At 49.2% G+C, this 21,149-nt stretch overlaps 1 protein-coding gene across 1 annotated transcript in view; it reads left to right on the top strand.

Moving 5' to 3' along the window:
• Positions 1–4,924, top strand: part of GYPC (glycophorin C (Gerbich blood group)) — a 30,887-nt gene extending 25,963 nt beyond the window's left edge. The window contains exons 2-3 of the mRNA XM_012649918.1: positions 2,154–2,204; positions 4,216–4,924. Coding sequence (XP_012505372.1) covers positions 2,154–2,204; positions 4,216–4,412 — 248 coding nt within the window. The 3' untranslated portion in view covers positions 4,413–4,924. The remainder of the gene's footprint in view (positions 1–2,153; positions 2,205–4,215) is intronic.
• The last annotated feature ends 16,225 nt before the right edge of the window (positions 4,925–21,149 follow it).

Below are 21,149 nucleotides of genomic sequence, written 5' to 3'. Positions count from 1 at the left end.
ACCTCATCTGGAAATCAGCTCACCAAGGCTCCCACTGGGCAGTGCCCTGCAGGGGTAAACTCGCTGACTCAGAGCTCTTTGGGCTTGAACTGGGTGACTCCTGACTCATAGCGGCTGCATGAGCCAGGGAAAACAGTAACACCTTTCTGGGATTCGGCTTCCAAATCTGTGAAATGGTGACAATAATAACTCCTACTGAATGGGACTGTGGTGGGCACTAAGTTACTTAAAATGTGGTAAATGCTGAGAATGGTACCAGCATCTGGTAAGCAATTGCTAATTGTTTAAAAGGAAGAGGGAGTAACAGTCCCCTCTAACCTTGGCTGCACTGGACAGACTGAGGTAAGAGATGCTGGTTTTCACCTGGAAATTCCTAAGGGCAATTCCGAGTATTCGAGTTTCTCCACCATCACTGCCAACCTAAGCAAGGTGCTGTTCTTTCTTACTGAACTGTGAGGTGCATAGTGATTGGAAAGATCTAGAACTCCACCTCTAAATCCATTCCTTCATGTGTGCATGTGTTTAGTCCTGCACGCAGTGACTATTTACTGAGCACCTACTCTGTGCTGGGTACTAAATCGCAGGCTGCAGCTGCTCACACAGGATCGCAGAGTCCAGCATCCGCTTAAACTTGCTGCACCTCCTGCTTCAGGTCTTGCCACGGAGAAGCACTTTGAACGCTGAGCCCCGTCTCTGCCTGGCTCCCGCCTTGCCCTGACTCCTGGAGTGTCCCTGATCTGGCCCCAGCCTGAGGTCTGTTTCTCCCCTACCTGCTATCCCTTACGACAAAGAGGCATCTGGCAGCTTTGCTGAGGAGAATGATCTACAAGCCCTACAATTAAAGTGATTATCTGAGCAGAAACGGCTAGTATGAAGCATCCTTCTCGTTTCATTATGCATAGCGCTCATAATGGAAACACAGGATTTCCATGTTAGCGCTGCTACTTCCCGGTGTCTAACAGATCCTCTCACTCATCTCCCGGAGGAGAGGAGACATTCTGTGCAGCAGCTCGCAGAAGCATTCAGGTTCCCACTCTTCCAGAGATCCTAGCACTCTGGCCAGACCATTGAACTTTGGAAAACACACTCAGTAATTTGGATGGCACCAGAGAGCCGTCCTTCCCACAGGAGAGTCAACACAGGGACCCGCGGAGGGGCCTCAGGGAGGGATCCCTGGACAGGGGCCCTAGGAGGGGCTTCTTCAAGAGAGAAGGAGAGAAGGTACACCCCAGAAGCAAGAGTACTGGTAAGTCCTGTGAGGCTGTGGACACGTCGCGTCCCTGAGCCTCAGTGTTCTACCTGTGGAATGGAATAATAGTGCCAGGCACCTCACGGGACTGCTGTGAGACCTCCAGATATAGTGGATTAAGGGCAACCAAAACAACACCTGGTGCTGCGGTCTGTCCCCACTAGAACTCATGTGGAAATTAGATTCCCAGTGTGGCAGCGCTGGGAGATGGGGCCCAGTGGGAGGCGTCTGGGTCATGGAGACGGCTCCCTAACTCATAGACTAATGCCCTTCCGAGGGAAGGACTGAGTGAGTCCTTCTTGCGCTCGCGGGACTGGGTTAGTTGCCGCAGGGCAGGTTGCTGCGAAAGTTCGTTGGCTCCCGAGACTCTCTCTTGCTCCCTTTCACACGTGTGATCTCTTTGCACACGTCTGCTCCCTCCCACTCCCCACCACGAGTGGAGGCAGCACGAAGCCCTAGCCAGATGCAGCTGCCCAGTCTCGGACTTCCCAGCCACCAGAATCGTGAGCCAAATAAACCTCTTTTCTTTGTACATTACCCGGCATCAGGCATTCTAGCAACACAAAACAGTCTATGACACCGGTGTGAGCAGACACTCACAGATGGTCTGTGTTAGACACCACGGCCATGCCTGCCCTCGCACACACCACAGACGCAGGCCCAGCCTCAGTGCAGGGACACAGGAGGGAGCTCACGCAGGCCGACGGTGACCTGGTGGTGGGCACAGCACTCTACAGCCTGCTGCTCTTGGGCCTGGGCCTGGGTCTGGGGCTGCACCCTGCTGCTGCCCACCTGGCCTGTCAGAGCCGCTCACACATGAGCTGAGGATGCAGCTGCAGCCACGGTGCTGCCAGGCGTGGAGAGCCTTCCTGTCTCACCTCCGACTCTTCTCTTCCATTCACAGAGCCTGGCCAGGGGATACCCTCCACCATCATGGACATCGCCGTCATCGCAGGTGAGCTGTCATCTCAGGGCCCTTCATGCAGCCCAGAGTCTCAGAAGAAATGCCCAGGGGAGAACTGGTCTGAGGATTTGGGTGGAGACAGCCATGGTCAGCATTTTCCCTCCCTCATAGTTGGTTTCGAACGTGGAATGGGAAGTCCAGCCCTGGTTAAGAAAATCCAGCAGAGTCCTGGTGGAGCAGGCGGAGCCGGGGTGATGGCGGGCGCCCCCTCTCAGGGTGCAGAGAGTGGCTCTGGACAGGGAGGTTTGAAGGTGGAGGCGCGTGGGTGGGTGGACTGGCCGGGCTGCCTGGTCTTCTCCCCCGTCCCCTCACCCCGCCTGTGGCCTGCCCTGCGTCCCACGCCCCGCCCTCCGTCCTCAGGGAGTTGGACCCTGCCCGCGCCTTGCTGTGAGCCCCGGGCAGGTGGCTCCCCCGGGTCATGACTGTGACTCCAGATTGTATTTCAGGAACAATCAAGTTTGGGCAGTGTCACATGCTCTGTGTGCTTCTTTGAGATCCACACTTCCCACTAGCTTATTAATAGTTCAGGGAACTTCTACAATTAAAAAGAAGGAAAAAGCAGCAAAGACACTTGTTGGATCCTGGGCAACCGGCATCCTCCAACTCGCCGACCGCTGAGCCGTTCTTCTGAGACACATTACGGGCACTGTGCAGACACAAGCGCTCCCCTGAAGGCAGCAGGAAGTTCAGGAAACTGTTCCGTAAAGTGGGACTTAGGAGCAGCCTTAGCCTGTCCATGTTCTCCCCAAGGGCCCCCACGCCAACCTGCATTCTAAGGAAAGACAGAGGCTTGTTCTGCAGCTTCAAATCAGTGCCCAGACTCGCAACACCCCCAGTGGGACTGAGGCCCTTCAGCCCCCTGACCCCTCACCCTGCCACTCCCAAGGCCCTGGCTGGCCTGACGCCTCCTGAGTCTGGGCGGAGGTAAAGGACGGTCCCCCCACCACACTTCCGCCTCGGCACAGCGTCCTCAGCAGGACCCTCCCTCTCAGTCCTTTGCCTGGCCACGTCCCGCTCCCCCTGCAGATTCGTGGCAGTCCTCACTTCCTAGGGAAAACACAGACCACACCTCATACCACCTGTCCCCAAGTGCAGCTAACAGCCCTCACCTGTATGGTGCATGGAGGGCAACCAGCTCTTCCCAGTTTTCCAAGACTTTCCTGGTGTTAGCATGGGAAGTCCCACGTTCCCAGAGCCCTTCGGTGGGAATCGTGCTGCTTTAAAAGGTGAAGCTCTGCATCCCGTGGACCCCACGGTTTCAGGCAAACGCACACACTTCCCTTATGCAAATCATGCATGTCCTGCAGCGACACCCCGTAAGTCTCTCTTCCTCAATAGACTGTGAGCACCTCCAAGCAGGGTTCCACCCTGGGATTCCACCCAGCCTGCCTGCAGAGTGCTCAGTGGAGTGGGTGGGAAGGAAAGGAAGGAAGCGGGTGAGAGAAGAGAGAAGGGGAGAGAAGGAGCCTTTGCGGTGGGCAGAGATGAGAAGCCAGCACACCAGGCGGGGGACGCATACAAAGGGACCTGCTGTTGGTACAGATGATCTCCAACTTACAATGGTTTCACTTAACCGAGTTTTTGGGTTTTCAACTTTACAATGGTGCAAAAGTAAACACATTCAGTATAAACAATACTTTGAGTTTTGAATTTTGATCTTTTCCCAGGCTAGCAATGTGCAGGATGAATACACTTTATTTTTAATATATAATAAGCTTTGTGTTAGATGATTTTGCCCAGCTGTCAGCCCGTGTAAGTGTTCTGAGTCAGAAGAAGGTGGCTGAGGCTGAGCTTAGATGTTCAGTAGGCCAAGTGTATTAATGCACGTTTGACCTATGATGCTTTCAGCTTATGACAGGTTTATAGGGCTGAGACCCCACCTTACAGCGAGGAGTGCCTATGGTTGTTACAGCAGCATGTCTTTCCTGACACACCCTGTCCCTTGTCCCAGGGCCCAGGGCCCCTGCTCCACACTGACCCATGCATTTCTTCCCACCTGCAGGCGTGATTGCTGCTGTGGCCCTCGTCCTGGTCTGCCTCCTCCTTGTCATGCTACGCTACATGTGTCGGCACAAGGGCACGTACCACACCAATGAGGCCAAGGGCACGGAGTTTGCTGAGAGCGCAGACGCGGCCCTGCAGGACGACCCTGCCCTCCAGGATGCTGGTGGCGGCAGCAGAAAGGAGTACTTTATCTGAGGGGTACCCGACCTCATTCCCCAAGTGCCTCCTCAAGCCCCATCATGGAAAATGCACCCCACCGTCCACCAGCACTACTGGGACCACCGTGCAGACTGCAAGAGCAGCCGCCTCTTCCCGAGATAGGCACCTCAGAGGGCTGGGTGCCCACCCAGGGAGGAAAGCAGGGGCTCCAGCTATGTGAGGCGTCTCCCAGGGACACAGGGAGGCAGCGGCCACCCCGAGAGGCCAGCCTTTTTTCTGCCAAAGAGGGAGAAAGTCTGGGCACACGGGTCCCTGGGCAGGCCAAGACGTCATCTCGTTGGCGTGAAGGTCCTTGCTGAGGGTGAGCGGGGCGTGGGCCTGGGGGCCGGGGAAGCAAGGAAATGCGTCACCAGTGCACCGCCTGGGGATAACAGCATCAAATGTCAGTCCTTGACATTTGGGGGAAACAGCAGGTGCCACAGCTAAAAGGTGCCTTTGTCTCCCATTGATCCAGCTCGAAACGATTGGAAATAAATTTGAAATGTAACAGCATTCAGAGTCCGACGTTACTGTAGGCGTCTGGGGGAAGATAAACGGCACTGGGGCTTGCTTCTTGCCCGTGTGATTCCGCGTTCCCTGCGGAGTCCGCGTGTGTGGGGCCGGAACGGTCCATTCCGGCTCCCGTGGGCCAGTTCCCAGAGAGCACAGACGGTGCGGATGGCCCTGGACCTGCCTGGGGCGGGGTGGGGCGTGACCAGCATTCCTTCCCCACACGGCGCCCGCTGCAGGAAAGAAACGGGCGGGTGAAATGTCCCTCTAGAAAGAGATCGTCTCTGGGCAGCGCACTGGCTAATTTTCTAACGCACAGTGTTAGACAAAGCAGACCTGATGAACAATGTGAGTGAGCCCCGTCCTTCCCACAATAACCGCGGTGACCGCACCTGTTGCCGCCCGACCATCTGCCCGCAGCCCCCGGCCGAGTCCTCACGCAGCACAGCGCCAGGCGGGAGACGGCAGGCACTTCTCAAACCCGCCACCCGAGAACTTGGGAGACAGGGTTTTTAAGGACAGTTTAGCAGGCGGGGGATTGGGAAATTAGGTTCGTTAATTGGGGCAGAATTATAGGGGTGTGGAAATCATCTTCCTGTGTCGCGCCAGTCCCTGGGCTCACAATTCCGGCTGAGTCAGTGTCTAGGTCTGGGCCGCTGGTGGACTACAGGGCCGGAAGACAGCTTGAGAACGACCTTTAGGTTTCGAAAAGGTGATGTAATCTACGGAGAAAGTTAAGAATCTTTATGGACACCAGCTGTGTGGCTCGGGAGTGGCAGTTACAGGGGGACAGTTACTAATTATTATCATTATTTTTAGCTAGACCTGTGCATCATTTTTAGCGAGGCCCTTACCACAGTTTTCGCCTTGCCCCCCATTACTGAAGAGCGGCCTCACACCCAGCGGTGGGAGTGGAGACCGCAGAGCACACTCCCTGGGGCTGGGTCCCGGCTGCTCTTTCCTGGTCCCAGGACCTTGGGCCACTTGCTTAGCTCTCTGGCCTCCAGGTTCTCATCCCTCATATGGAAAGTACGCTAATAATGCCACCTCTGAGGTGCCCAACTTCCGGCGTTGAAGGTTAGGAACGAATGTGCCAAGGGCTCAGCGTCCGGGGTCTTCCAGTGTCAGTGACCGGGACAGTGTGTCGTCATTAACGATCATTCCTCATCACACCACTTCGAAACGCTCCTGAGAAGAAACCATAATTCCAAATGAATAACAGAGAAAGACCATGAACTCGTCAGGCATCACTCCCCCGTGACGCTGAGACTCCCAGCAGCCCAGCAGCCACTCGGACACCAGCAGCTGTGGGGTCGAAGACTGCGTCCCAGGTGCCACGGTCGCCGCAGGAACTCCCTGGGCTCAGGTTCTTGAGGCTGCACCGTCTTCCCCTGGGAGTCAGCAGAAAGGCCCCCTCACTCTCCCAGGAGGATACGGGGGTCCAGGCTGAGTGGAGTGGCCACCAACCAAAGGAACTGGAGGTCCTGGGGCTGTCTGTGAGCAGGGAGCTCGCAGAAGCTGGTGATGGCAGGAACCCGGTTCAAAGGCGACACCTCTCCCTGGGCGACCAGAGCTGGCCCTCACATAAAATAAAGGGCGATGGCCACAGCCTTGTCTTCAAGGGGTGTGAGCACACATGGCTGTCCAGGGGGAGCAGAACAGCACCCAAAACCCGCACATAGACTTGCGTTGGTGTGGACAGGGCTCCAGGGAGAGGATGACCCCAAGCTCCCTAGGCCTCCCCGAGGGCTGGGGCCTGTGTGAAGAGAGGATGCTGGTCACTGTCTCTCCCTCAGGTAGCCCAGGGGCTGTCCACGCTAAAGCTCGGCTGCCTGGCCACTCCGCTCACCTCCCCTTCCTCACCTCTGCTCGTCCTCACTCTTTTGCCTGCCCAAGGTCCCGGGACACTATTGGGCCACAGCCTTCTCCCCAGGCCCAGCCAGAACCAGGCTCAGCAGCAGGGCGACACGGAAACTGCAGGGCTGAGTCGTCCAAGGTGGCCCAGTGCAGATGACACAGAGCAGAGAGCGGTCACAGGCTAACTGCAGAGGCCAGATGGCCACATCAAAGAGTAGAGCACCTTAAAGAGATGTGCATACACACATCCAGTGCACACCAGTGGGCAAAAAGGCATCCTCCCTCAGGTCAGGGGTCGGCTTCTTCATCTTGAGCTCTCCCACAACCGCGCACCAACATCATCCTGCAGCATGCCTGCAACAAAGCTTGGTCGCAGTAAACATGCAAAGCACCAAAGTTTCCGGAAACTGTTAAGGAGGAAGGAGGGACAAGGAAAGGAAAGGAAGAGAGGGGAGATTAGAGGAGCGGTGGGGAGAGGAAGGCGGCAGACCGCACTCTGTAGGACATCCTGGCTTTGCACATGAGCCTCCTGTAGTCCTCCCAGTAACTGTGTGAGGTGGGTACCCTCATCCCCGCTTTAGCTCTGTAGAAACTGAGGCTCAGGAAGGCTGAAGGCTTTGCTGGAGGTCTCACAGCTCCAAATGGCAGAGGAGGGATTGACCCCAGGCCTGACTGGCCAGGGGGCTTAAAACGGACCCTCTTCCCTTCAGCAGTTGAGGCACCAGGACTCACGGATGCTGGGGTGACTCACCAGTGATGGCCCGGCACCCGTGCCACCATCCCTGTACCTGCTGGGAGCTGGCCTGGGACAAGCGGTGGGAGGAGACCCCAGTGGAGGCTGCCGGCCCCGGCGGGATGAGTAGGAAGGCAAAGACAGCAAGTGCAGCAAGCTCGGCCGCAGCACCCCGCACCTCAAGCACCACTCTTACGAAAGAAAGGGAAGGTAATCGGCTGAACTGCATCATGCCAAAGCATCCCTGTCAGCTCTTCTTGGATGATTTGTGCTTCTTACAAGTGTTCGTTCCATTCCCAAACTAGGAGTATTTAAGCGATGAAACTTCAGACTTAGAGACAGATAATCCATACGTGTGTCTGTCTGAGTATACAGCTGCCATCCACAAACATTTATTCGGTATCCATGTAAGTGTTGGACTTACATCGTTGAGTGTGGCAGCTTCTGCCTTAAGGGGTCCTGGCTTAGCAGAGAAGATAAACGTGTAAATGTACACAAGCCCTAAAATGTTACAGGGCTGAGAGAGAAGAGATGCAGATCAGTTTGGAACACTAAGAAGGGCGGGACCATTTCTCCCTGGTGGGCCAGGAAAACCTTCAGAGAGGGTGGAAGGCTTGGAGCAGCTGCACAGCAGATGGGGCCTAGGCCCCAGAGCATCCCTGGCCCCAAGCTAAGGAATCTGGACTCCGTCATGTGGGCAGTAGCGAGCCACGGAAGGAGTAGGTCAGTCTGTGCCACAAGGGTGGGCCAAGGATCAAATTAAACAGGACACAAGATGCAAATGCATGGAAATTTACAAGGGGGCTTGGAAAGGCTCCCAGAGCTGAAGACCTCCCCTGCCAGCTTGCCCGCTGCTCCCGCCACCCTGTAGTTTGGTCTGGGTGTCACGTGACTCTACGCATCTGCCTGGGGAGAGGAAGATCTCACCCATTCACCAGAGAAGGGGCAGTGGGTCAGGGCGTAGAGCCAACTGTTATGTAAATGTTAGAGAACTTTTTCTTCTTTTAATGGAAGGAATGCCTCACAATTTTATCTGTTTATGCTCCTTAAAGGAGAGGCCGCTCAATTGTTTTCCGTTCTTTGCCTGAACGTTTTCATTATCATAGCAAGGGGGATGACTCAAGGGCCAAAAGGATTTTACCTGGCCCAGTGCCACAAGGAGAGCTGCAGGCATTAATGTTTGCAGTGTGCCACGTCAGCGTGATGTTACGGAAAGGCAGTGGTCTGGTCCGGCATCAGACAGAGCTGGGCAAAAGTCTCGCTTCCAGCACTAACTAGCTCTGCGACCTAGGAAGAGGTACCTAACTCCTCCACACGCAGTCTTCTTATCCACAACATAAAGACCAACGTATTTGACCTTTAGGGTATTTTGAATATGCATTTTAATAAGGACAGAATCTTGCCAAGACTTGTGAAGGGCCTGAGACTTTGCCCTGCTTTCAAGTGAGCAAGTTAGCCTGTAACCATAGAGTTCTTCCTGATCATGTAGACACATCCGCAGCTCCTCTGGGACAAAAGATACCTGGCTAGAATTTCAGAGGGGAAACGAAAACAAAGGATTCAGAAGGGCTACCTCAGAAAGATAAAGCCTGCCCTAACTGGCATCCGAGATGCCCAAACTTTCACCCCAAGTCAGTCAGAAATTCCACAGTTCAAGTTTTCTTCTTCGGGATGAGTACTGCAAAGCTCTCTGCCACACACAGCCCTCCAGGCTGGGAGCATGCAGAGGAGCAGTGAGGTCCAAGCCCTACCTTCTCTGTCTGCAGATGGGAGAACCGAAAGGGGCACCAAGGCATCAGTGGGATACAGGGTGGGACAGGAGCAGGACGGCAGAGAACACAGGCGATCCTGCCTTCACTGCTTTGCTCAGCTCTGACACCCTTGTCAGGCCAGAATGCCATCCTGGCCTGTGCGGGAACATGAGACAGAAAAAGGCTGTGCTTGAAGTCAGGCAAAACACCCAGGAGTGTTCTAGACAAGGAACCAGTACGGGACCTACATCTAACTTTCTAGTCTTCCTAAGAGAAGAAGAAATGGGTCCTGGAGACTCCAGGGAGCAGGCTCCGCATGTAAGTACTGGCCATCTGTGCGATCCTAGCACCTGTGCGAGGCACCTGCGCAACCCTGGCTGCCTGCAGAACACTGGACACCTGTGCAATATTGGCCTCCTGGGCAGTACTGGCACCGGTACAATCCCAGCATCTGGGCAATACTGGCACCTATGCAATGCTGGCTCCTGTATAATACTGGGTACCTGGGAAACACCAGCTCCTGAGCAGCACTGGCATCTGAAAAATACTGAACACCTGTGCAGTATTGGCACCTGTGTCATACTGGGTACAGCTGTGCAACACAGGCATCTGCGCAAACGCGAACCTGCACGATACTGGCACCTATATAATACAGGGCACCTGCGCGATGCTGGGCACCTGAGTAACACTGGCACCTGGCCATTACTGGACACCGGATGTGGGGCTGACAGTCAAATGAACCTGTTGATGTCTTACAGTTGATTGTCACTAGTTGAAGAAGACAAAGTGGTTCCCTGGAGATGACACGGGGCAGAGTTGGCGGTTCTCCTCTTGGAGCTTTGATTTCCTCACTAGTACAAAGGAGGTGATGAATCCTACCCCCTTCTTCATGAAACTGTTAGAGTTGGCCAATGCCATGAGATACAGAGGGGCTTCAAAGTGAGGAGAGCGCTCTACCACAAGTATTCTTTCATTCCTTTCAGTACCCTGTTGCAATGTGCCAGCAGAGAGAGATTTTTGATTGTGAAGGAGATTTTTTGCTCACAGACATGTTTGATATTCAAAAAAAAAAAAAAAGCCTGGAGATTGTAAACAGCTAACTGAATTGGAATTCTTGGCAGCTAACCACAGCCACCCCCCAGGGAGGTAAAAGGAAGTTCTCTAACTTGTTTATTCCACCCAATATTAATCACTTGCCATAGAAAAATGATTCTAGCAGGAAAAATGTGCAGCTGCATTACTAAACAAAAACAATTTTCAATATACATATATTTGCGTGTATGTGTATGCATGGACAGCTGAACCTTGAACCACACAGATCTGACTACACAAGTCCATTTGTATGTGGATTTTCTTCCTCCTTTGCCACCCCTGAGACGGCAAGACCAAGCCCTCCTCTTCCTCCTCCTCCTCAGCCTGCTCAGCGTGAGGACGATGAGGACGAAGGCCTTTATGACGGTCCCCTGCCGTGTAATGAACAGGAAATATATTTTCTCTTTTTAATAGCAGTCTTTTCTCTAGTTTAGTTTACTGTAAGAAAATATGTATGTACAGTATACAATACACATAACATGCGAAATACATGTTAATTGTTATCAGTAAGCGTTCTGGTCAACACTAGGCTATTACTAGTTAAGATTTAAAAGAGTCAAAACATATATGTGGATTTTCAACTGTGTGGGGAGTTGGTGCCCCAAGCCCCACATTGTTCAAGGGTCAATAGTATATACATACTTATATCTGTGTATGCATATATGTATATATGTGTGTGTATAAAAGTATGGGTGTATGTGTATCACATTTTAACGTATTAATCAAGGCAGATTTTATTTAAAAGAATCTTACCCAAAGCCACCAAAGGGTCCAATGGGCTCACACTGGTTGGTGAGTACAAACTTGAGCAAAACTTCTCTGGCAGTACATTTGCAGTGTGCCAAGAATCTTGTAAATGTTCACATTCTTTGATCCAGAAATTCTACCTCTCTAAAAGTATATCCTGAAGAAACATTCTGAAATACAGGCCACGATTTCAGTTAAAAAAGACTTATAGTAGAAATAGCTCTTGCAGTAGAAGAAACATAGAACTGTTTAAGTGTTCATCATTAGAAGAATGTTAAGAGAATTATGATGCGGATTTGCAATTAGATATTCTGCGGCAAGATGACGCTACAGAGAATTTCAACAAGTTGGGGAAGTACTTATGATATCATGTTAAGTGGAAGACATTGAAACACACATTACACCCAGTGTAAACTCGAGCATGCCAGGATGGCACAGAAAAGACTGGGAAAGTTCACCCGCATATTATTGCACAGTAACTACTCAGGGTGCTAAGACCATTACGAGAAGTTTCCATAGGAATCAAGGGAGCTTTTCTGAGACTCTAACCTCTCGGGAGGCCAAGACGGAAGCTTCAGTGTGTGCCTCTTCTCTTCGCGCTCCACGAGTAGGCGCATTTATGGTTCCCTCATCCTGCTGCCCACCTCCTGTCCAGGTGTCCCACAGTCACACTGTGTGTCCCGGTCTCCTGAGCTTCTGCAAACTGGCCGCTTTGCTCCACTTACTCTGCAGAGGGCCTTAGATCCTGAACTAGAGGTTCTTCAGCAGATAGCGGCAGGTTATGAGTCATTGCTTTCTGATACTTTCCTTCTATGAAGTACTTTTCCAAATCTTCTACCAAAAATATATAATCAGAAAAAATCAAAAAACTGGAAGAGCCTCACCAAGGGTTGGCACTGTTGTAAAATGCAGACTATTTCACAACTGGCCCTCAAGAGTCTTTAGAACCAAACAGAAAAAGTAGATCACCATGATTATCATCCAGACTACAAGGAAGGCCGTGCAGAGAGTGATTTCAGACCTATGCCCAGCCATGCTGCTCGATAAATGTGCCATGGGTTTCGAAGCTTACTGGGGATGGGGCTGGTGAGATGGGAGAGATTCAGAGTGCCCCAGCTGCCAGAGGCACAGGTTATATAGCCCAGCACTCTCCCTGAGCCAGTGGGGAGACCAGGAGGGGATGGGGTAAGGGCTTGTCTGAGACTACACAATGCATTAGAGGTGAGCTATGACTAACACTTCTAAGTGTACTGAGCACTTACTATGGACCAGGTATAATCTATTCACTCATTTAATTCTCACAACTGTCCTCTGAGATAGGTATTATTATTTTCTCCCCATTTTACAGATGAGGAAACTAAGAAGAAACATCAGAAAGCTTATCCAGATTGCATAGCACAAAGTGGCAAAGGCAGGGGCTGAACCCAGCCTTCAGCCAGTACTCTTAACCACTATACAGCATTTTAGAAACTGCTAGGTCTGAAATGGAAGAGCTATACTGAGCTTCCGGGAAGATGAGGCCTGTTTAACCTGGGGGTCTGCAGGAGAATTGCTCTACGAGGGCCCAGACACACTCCTGCCGAGCGTGAGGTAGGTGGGTTTATCCACAGCCCTTATCCAGCCAAGCCAGCGTCGCCATCTGCAGAGCTGGCATTTATCCCAGTGGAAAAAGGTGCTCCCCTCCAAACCTTCAGAGGCCAGGCCACAATGTAGCTATTCTTTTAGGATTTCCCTGCTTCACCAGGGATGTCTGCCTTGGATGGGATAATGGAGGGTTAATGGTAAATCCTTCCAGAGATGTCCTAAATGGATGCAGACATTCAACTCTCAGGATAGGGAAAACCCTGGGGGACTATGTTCTGGGGTCAAGTTGGAAAGCTTTGTTCGTTAGCCAAGGCAGAGCAGAACTTGTGGGGCCCCAAGCAGGCAGAGCATGACCCGTACACCATAGTAAGAGAATGTACCTTCATTTCAAGTCACCGAGCATGCATGGACAGCCTCCTATGTGCCCGGCCCTGTGTGTACACTGGGTCTCTAGAGAGGAATGCCTGCCTTCAAGGAGGTCCCAGAGACAGAGACAATAATAGAAAGTAACCCAAAAATGTCAATAAAGCTTGCTACGTGCAGGGATGAAGAGAACCACAATATGTGTCCATACATGACCCAGAAGATGGCAGGATGGGAAGGGAAGTATTGGTCATGCCAACCATCCTGGAGGAAGAACTCTGTCGGTCTGAATGGATAAGGAGAAGTATTGAGTTGCCAATTATCTGAGTTAGCAAATGGGGTATTTCAGAAAGAGGAGAGTGATCAGGCAGACATGGATGTGGCATGTTCAAAGTCCTGTGAGTAGTTGGGGGATATCCATGGGATGGGCAAGCTGGCAGGAGTCAAGCCTAGAAAAGTGGGCAGGAAGATGATCACTAATAGGGTCAAGCCATGAAGTTTCTGCTCTGCTCTGCTCTGCTCTGCGGCAAAGCAAAAAGTCAGGAGGGAGTGGCATGATCAGATTAGGAATTTTGAAACACCGGTTTTAGTGCCAGGAGAGGCCAAAGGGATGAAAATCCCCACCATTTTTAAAAACCCCTAATTTAGAAGAACACATTATCTCTGGAAAGAAGTGAACAACCTTATCTCCCTGGATAGTTCATTAGCACCCACCAACACTAAGCACTTACGGCACATGAGCATGGGTCCCTTTCTGAGATTAGGTGGGAAAGCAAGACTAGGCCCGAAGATCATGAAGCATAGGAAAATCACTTAATTTGTTTTTAATATCATTATTATCACTTTTTATATACTTTTAGAAGTAGTGGCTCCAGTCAAGATGGCACAAGTAAATTTCCTCCTTAGATGCATCACCTCTGTTCTAAATATATGATTATGAGAGATAAAGCACAAAAGAGACAAAGTAGCTGCAAATCAAGGAGGACATTTGTGTGGACTCAGAAAAGAAACAGAGCTATAGAGAGGCACCAGCTTGCTGACTCAGGAATGACTCTGGCTGGATAATAGGAAGTTAAAATATTTGCCTGACAGGGGAGGCCGAGAGTTCAGAAACCCAACTCTAAGAGAAAATGGGCCCTCCAAGCACGGAGAAGACTGAGCACAATTAAGTTCACATGTTGACACATTCTAATAAAACCACAGAAGAGCAAGGGAAAAGAGAGATTGCCTCCAAAGGATGGGTAATTGGGCTAATGGATGTCTTCCCTGACAGCAGCACAGGAAGCCAGAAGGCAATGGATTATCTACTACATACTGAGCAGAAATTATCCAGAAAGTGGCAAATAGAAACAAAAAGATAGAGGGAGAAGTTAAGAGATGACAGATATATGGAGGACTGAGTAAGAAGATCTAATATACATCTAATCATATTTCCAAAAGGGGAAGAAAAAAATGGGGAGAGGAAATAGGTAGCTAAGAATTTTCCAGAATTAAAGACACCAATCTTCAGCATACAAAAATCCCAGAGACCCAAGGAGGAAAAATGTGAAGAACCCACACCAAGGCATGTCATAGTGAAATTGCTTAACAGTGATGAGAATGAGAATGTATTAAAAGTAAAATAAGAGAAAATATAGGGTAAATTTTAAAGTATCAACAACTATTTTAACAGATAACTTCTCAATAGATGTGAAGAAAGCCATAAAAACTGAAACAATACGTTCAAGGAGAAAGTAGAGAAAATTGTCAACCTAGAATTGTACATTTATCAAGAACACAATAAAAGAAAGACATTTTCAGGCAAATAAGAATTTCTTACTAAAGGAAATTCTAAAATAATTCAGGAAGAAGAAAGTAATCCCAGATAGAAAGTGTAAGATGAAGTGATAAGAAAAAATATAAGTAAATTTAAACAAATATTGATTTATAAAACAATAATAATGTCCAATGAGATTAAAAATATGGTAAAACTAAAATGTTGAATATCAACACATATTTAAAAAGAAGAGTTAAAGTTAAAATGTTCTCAGGTCCTATATTCTTTGGGGAAATGACAATGATGTTCATTAAATTTTGACTTTGATAAGTTATATACACCTGTTAAATAAAATAGAAAAAAAGTATAAATTCTAAACTAGAGGTAAAAAAGTGAAATGATAAAAAGTTTAATCAATTAAAAAGAAATCAATAAAAATAAATATAGAAAAAATCAGACAGAAAGTACAGAGTAAGTTACTGGAAATAAATCCAATCATATGAGAAATATAATTAATGTAAATTTATTAAATTAGCCATTTAAAAGAGAAGATTGTCATAATAGAAAATAGATGCTATTTACAAGAAATAGGTCTAAACATATCAACGGAGAAAGGATAAAAGTAAAAAGTAAAAACAAAAACAAACCATGCAAATACTAATTTTCTAAAAAGCTAATATAAAACTTATTAACTTGTATGCAGCTAAAACATGGTGTTAAAATATATAAGGCAAAAATTGACAGAATGTTAAGGAGAAATAGATAAATCCACCATTATTTCAGGAGATATTGACACACTGTCTGGGAAGAAGAAGGAAAGAAAAGAAAGAAAAAAGAAAAGACAAGAAAAGAAGGAAGGGAGACGGGAGGGGGTGCTCCTGTTCATTCCACTCGTCACACAAGGGCAATTTTGCAAGAGTTTTGATGGGACATCATTAGGCGTCCACCTTATAGTCCTGATTTGGCTCCTTCTGACTTCTTTTTTATTTCCTAATATTAAAAAATTTGTAAAGGGCACACATTTTTTCTTCAGTTAAACAGACTGCATTGACAGTCCTTTTTCCCAGGACCCTCAGTTCTTTAAGGATGGACTAAATGGCTGGTGTCATTGCTTACAAAAGAGTCTTGAGCTTGACGGATCATATGCTGAGAAATAAAGTTCATATTTTTCACTTTTAATCTTTTAATTCCATTTTTCATGAACTTTTTGAAGTCCCCTTGTATAGATAGGAATTTATAGCCTTAAATATTAATGTTAGGCCGAGGTGGGCGGATTGTTTGAGCTCAGGAGTTCAAAACCAGCCTGAGCAAGAGCAAGACTCCGTCTCTACCAAAAATAGAAAGAAATTAATTGGACAACTAAAAATATATAGAAAATATTAGCCGGGCATGGTGGCGCATGCCTGTAGTCCCAGCTACTCGGGAGGCTGAGGCAGGAGGATCGCTTGAGCCCAGGAGTTTGAGGTTGCTGTGAGTTAGGCTGATGCCACGGCACTCTAGCCCGGGCAACACAGTGAGACTCTGTCTCAAAAAAAAAAAAAAAAATTAATGTTAGGAACAAGAAAGTCTACAATTTAATGAGCTAGCTAAGCATTTGACTTAAGAAGAACAATAGAATAAACCTAAAGAAAATGGAAAGGAGAGTGCATTAAAGATGAAAGCAAAAATTAATGAAAAATAAACACATACAATAGACAGAAAAATAATGCCAAAGACCAGTCCTTTGAAAAAGCTAATTTTAAAACTTCAGGCAAAAGCAATCAAGAAAATCATGAGAGGAGGCATGAATAAATAATTTAGGAGTAAAACAGAAAACACAAGTTTGAATGCTGCAGATATTAAAAATGCAATCAAGCACATTATAAACAACATTATACCAATGAAAACTTAGATAAAATGTGCAAATTCATTTTAAAAATAACTTACCAATGCCAAGGAAAAATATAAGACAAGAATTCTGAATGGTCCTATAACCCTTAAAAAAACTGAGTAGTAGCTAGAGAGATCTCCTCCCACAAAGAGAGCACTGGGTCCATGAAGTTCCACAGAGAGCTACACCAAATACCCAAAAGATGCACAATTCTAATTATACTGAGATTCCTACAGAAAACAGACAATGGCCTCATTTCATGAGGCTGACATAACCTGGCACAATCAAAATCCAACCACAACAGTATGAGGAAATAAAATTACAGGCAACCTGTCTTTCATGAATATAGATGTAAGAAAACCTTAAAATGTGAACTGAATCCAGCAACGTCTAAGACCACAATGGACTTATTCCAAACATGTAGGGTTGATTTAACATTTTTTTTAAAAAAATCAGTGAATGAAAGTCATACATTCACAGATCAAAAGGAAAAATCACAGGCTTATCTATTAGATGCAGAAAAAGCAATTCATAAAACTTAACATATATTCATTATAAAAATCCTTAACAAGCTAATAACAGAAGGAAAATTCCTCAACCCAATAATGCAAACCTCATATGTAACAGTGACAAACTAAAAGCATTCCCTTAAGATTAGGAGTAGGTACAGGCCCACTATCGCCATTTCCATTGAACATCAAACTGGTGGTCCCAGGTGGCATAGAAAGGCAACACATAATCAGAATCTGTCTAATCAAAAAGATTAGACAAGAGCCAAGACAGTCAGTACCTGCAGATAATATGACTGTCCACATAGAAAACCCAGAACATCTACAGATGAACTACTGAATTAATAAGAGTTTACTAGATAGAGATCATTTTTTAAAATTGCATTTCTATACACTAACAACAATTTTTAAAGACATCATTTCTAAAAGTACCGTTTAAAATTGTCTCAAGAATATAAAGTCCACAAAAATAAATGTAACAAAGAATGCCCCTGACCTACATAAACAAAATTATAAACTCAATTAAAACATACTAAAGAATATCAGTTATGTATGTCTTCAGTGCATTCCGACGGCAACACAGAAGTGGCTGAGTTTTTTTTCGTTGTTGTGTTTGTGACTGTGTAACGTGATCTGCTGTTTCTAATACTGACATAGACGAGCAAAGGGTGAGGACCGCCAGGATAGTTCTGAAGGAGCAGAACTGGTAGAAAGACTTACCCTGTCAAAACTGCCGATTATTGCACAGCTCGAGTCACCAAGCAGTGAGGCATTGGTGAAGGAGGGGAAAAGGACAGGCGGAAATGAACAGAGAACCAAACACAGGCCGCGTGTGCAGAACTAAGACTGCACTACCGTGAGAAAACCTGCACTTCTGAGGAAATAAAGAAAACGTGTTTCCCACCCGTCTTGATCTTTAGGTGGACTTTCTCGTCTCCGCTGTGGGTGCCGAGCCCGCAGGAGCCCGGCGGTCTGGGGCGCAGCTCGGGTGCTGGGGAGTCCAAGCGGGCGGTAGGAACAAACGGCTCCTCTCATGGCGCTGCGGGTGATGCTCCTGTAACAAGGAGTCAGCAAGGAGCCGGCCGGTCTCCAGGGGCGGCGCAGAGCCTCACGGGCGCCCTGGGCACCGCCATCGAGAGTCCTAAGGAAGAGTAGCTGGCGACGCCAAACGTGGTTTACAGACTCTCAGCTTCAGCACCACAGAGTGAGTCATAAAGGGTGGGTTTGGAACTGAGAAAAAAAATGGCTTCACATTAAATTGGCACAACCACAAGATTAAAGGGCCCTGGTTCCAGTGACATGGGGCCCTCTTTCAATTCCCTGTGTCTGGGCTTCTGTCCCACCTTTGGCTTCAGGTCTTTCTTCACACCCTGCCTCTGCCTCAGGCCCCACCACTCACTGCTCACCCCAGCCCTGCGCATTCTTCAAGGTACACGCTCCTCCCCAGGGTGCCTCAGTCTCCCCAAATTCCTCCCTGAACCACCCCCCACCCAGAGCCGTGGCTCCCGCACTCCCCAGCTCCATCAGCGTGGGCCCTCTCAAGTCAGCGCAGAGCCCTGGGACCCCCGCAGGCGGCAGCACATTGCAGGGCTGAGATTTGGGTGACCAGGAAGCATTGTCTCTTCCCAGCCCGAGCTCCGGTCTAGCAGCTCAGGTGGACGAGACTTCTCCCGAGATGGATCTGTCAAAGCACCACGTCAGTGTCACAAGGACCAATCCCACGGTTGCACCTAAGTAGCACTAAGTTAGCAAATGAGGCAAAGCAGGCAGGCAAAGCAGGCAGGCAAAGCAGATCACAGTGGTCGTGGCTGCCGTTTAGACACCCCCAGCTGCAGCTCTGCAGCCTCAGCCCGAGACATGGGCCTAGAAGAAACACAGGCAGCAAGAGCCACGGCAGCAGTGACAACAAAAGGAGCAGCAGCAGCTATTGTTTCCTGCGCTGAGGGCTGTCCAAAGTTCTCAGAAAGCAGTATCTCATTTAGTCCCCACAGCAGCGCCGGAGATGAGTGTAATTAGCCACACTAGAGCAACGCAAGCTCTGAGACTCGGGGATAAACAACAAAAAACACACAACACACTTGCCCTGGCTGGCAGAACTCGTCAATGGCAGGGCCTGGCATTAGCAGGATTGTTTTCAGCAGTCAGCTCGTGTTCAGGGAAAACACAGGAGTGGTCCTGCCAGTAAGTGTCTAGGGTGCCTGTGGCAGGGTCTTAGCCCTCCTGGGCGGCCACGGCAGAGCGCGCCGACTGGGCGGTTCAAGTCCGCGGTCCCAGCCTCTGGGGAAAGCTGTCTGCCTGGTCTACAGACGCCGCCTTCTCGCTGTGTCCTCACAGGAAGAGAGACTGCGAGGGAAACACAGCGCTCTGCGCTCTGGTCTGGTCTCACGGAGGCCGGATCCCAGCGTGAGGCCCCGCCCTCAAGACCTCATCTAAACCCTGCCATTTCCCGGAAGCCCGTCTCCTCCCAGTGCCGTCACGCTGGGGGTTAGGGCTTCAGCATGTGAATGGGGCAGGCGGACACAAACCTTCAGTCCACAGCAGGCAGAGGCCCTCTACGTCTCACTGTCAGGGCCATCTCAGACTCTGCCTGCCCAGCTCCCCTCCCGTCTTCAGGGACGTGCCCCCTCGACAGCTCCTCGGTGATTTACGCAGGACCCACCATGTTCATATGGAGCTGTGCCCTCTGGCTGATTGGTCCAGGCAGAAGCACCTGACCCAAGCTGAACCAATCACAGTGCTTTCAGCCCCTCCCCACCTTATAGTTGCCCCATTCAGAAGAGGGCATTTGACTGAAGTTGGGCTAACTCAGAACCCTTCCGTGGGATTCTAAAATTGAGTCCAGAAGACACGTACCTCAGTCCTCCTGTGCTAGTGGGCAGTGCACTATGATGCGAGGGGACCCAGTTCAAAGCCCTAGGCAGGCATGTCGCCCACCATGGGCCAAGTGGAGAAAGTAACAGTTTTGTAGGTAAAATCCCATGAGGACCGAGGTAACCTGGCCCATGTGTATAGGTGTCACATGTTCTGTCCTGTGAATAACACCTGGAGAAGCCTGGAGGAGGGAATTGGCAGCCTCTAGAACAGACTGCCACATCCCCCTACAGCCACGTAGCATGTGGATCTCAAGGTGATGGCCTGCACAGGAATTTTAAAAACATTGGATTACTTGCCCACGTTTAAAAATTGGGAAACATCCCATGAATATCTGAATTTCTGGATTCTCTTTAAAAAGTAGAGAAGCTGGGGCCGGGCACGGTGGCTCACGACCTGTAATCCTAGCACTCTGGGAGGCCGAGGCGGGCGGATTGTTTGAGCTCAGAAGTTCGAAACTAGCCTGAGCAAGAGCGAGACCCTGTCTCTACTAAAAATAGAAAGAAATTCATCAGACAACTAAAAATATAGAAAAAATTATCCGGGCATGATGGTGCATGCCTGTAGTCCCAGCTACTCGGGAGGCTGAGGCAGGAGGATCGCTTGAGCCCAGGAGTTTGAGGTTGCTGTGAGTTAGGCTGACGCCACGGCACTCACTCTAGCCCGGGCAACACAGTGAGACTCTGTCAAAAAAACAAAAAAGTAGAGAAGCTGGAAACATTGGGCTTTTGTCCGTGCTGGCAACAACATACTGAAAGCCAGATGACTGCCTGCTGTAGGCTGGGCACATCCTCGTTTGACCACAGCCTGCCTCAGTCTCCATCACTTCCCCACCTGAAGTCCCATGTCAGCTGCCATTTATCTCTGTCTCTGCCCTGTTCCTTCATGGGAGATAAAGGGCTGGGCCAGGAGGACTGTGCATTTTGAGGAATTTGGGGGACAGGTGTTACTTTGTAGAAGGAAAGAGTGCTCCCGCATGGTTAACCAGCAAGCAGAATCTGCGCTAAAGTAACACAACTGATGATGCTACAGAACTAATGATGTCACCAGTTCACTCAGTGTGGGGCTGGCTTGGCTCTTCTGGTATTTCA

Source organism: Propithecus coquereli, unplaced genomic scaffold, assembly GCF_000956105.1.
Source record: "Propithecus coquereli isolate 6110/MARCELLA unplaced genomic scaffold, Pcoq_1.0 Scaffold307, whole genome shotgun sequence".
In the NCBI taxonomy this organism is placed as follows: Eukaryota; Metazoa; Chordata; class Mammalia; order Primates; family Indriidae; genus Propithecus; species Propithecus coquereli.
The sequence above is the reverse complement of the archived record's forward strand: the minus strand, read 5'-3'. Positions and strand labels throughout refer to the sequence as shown.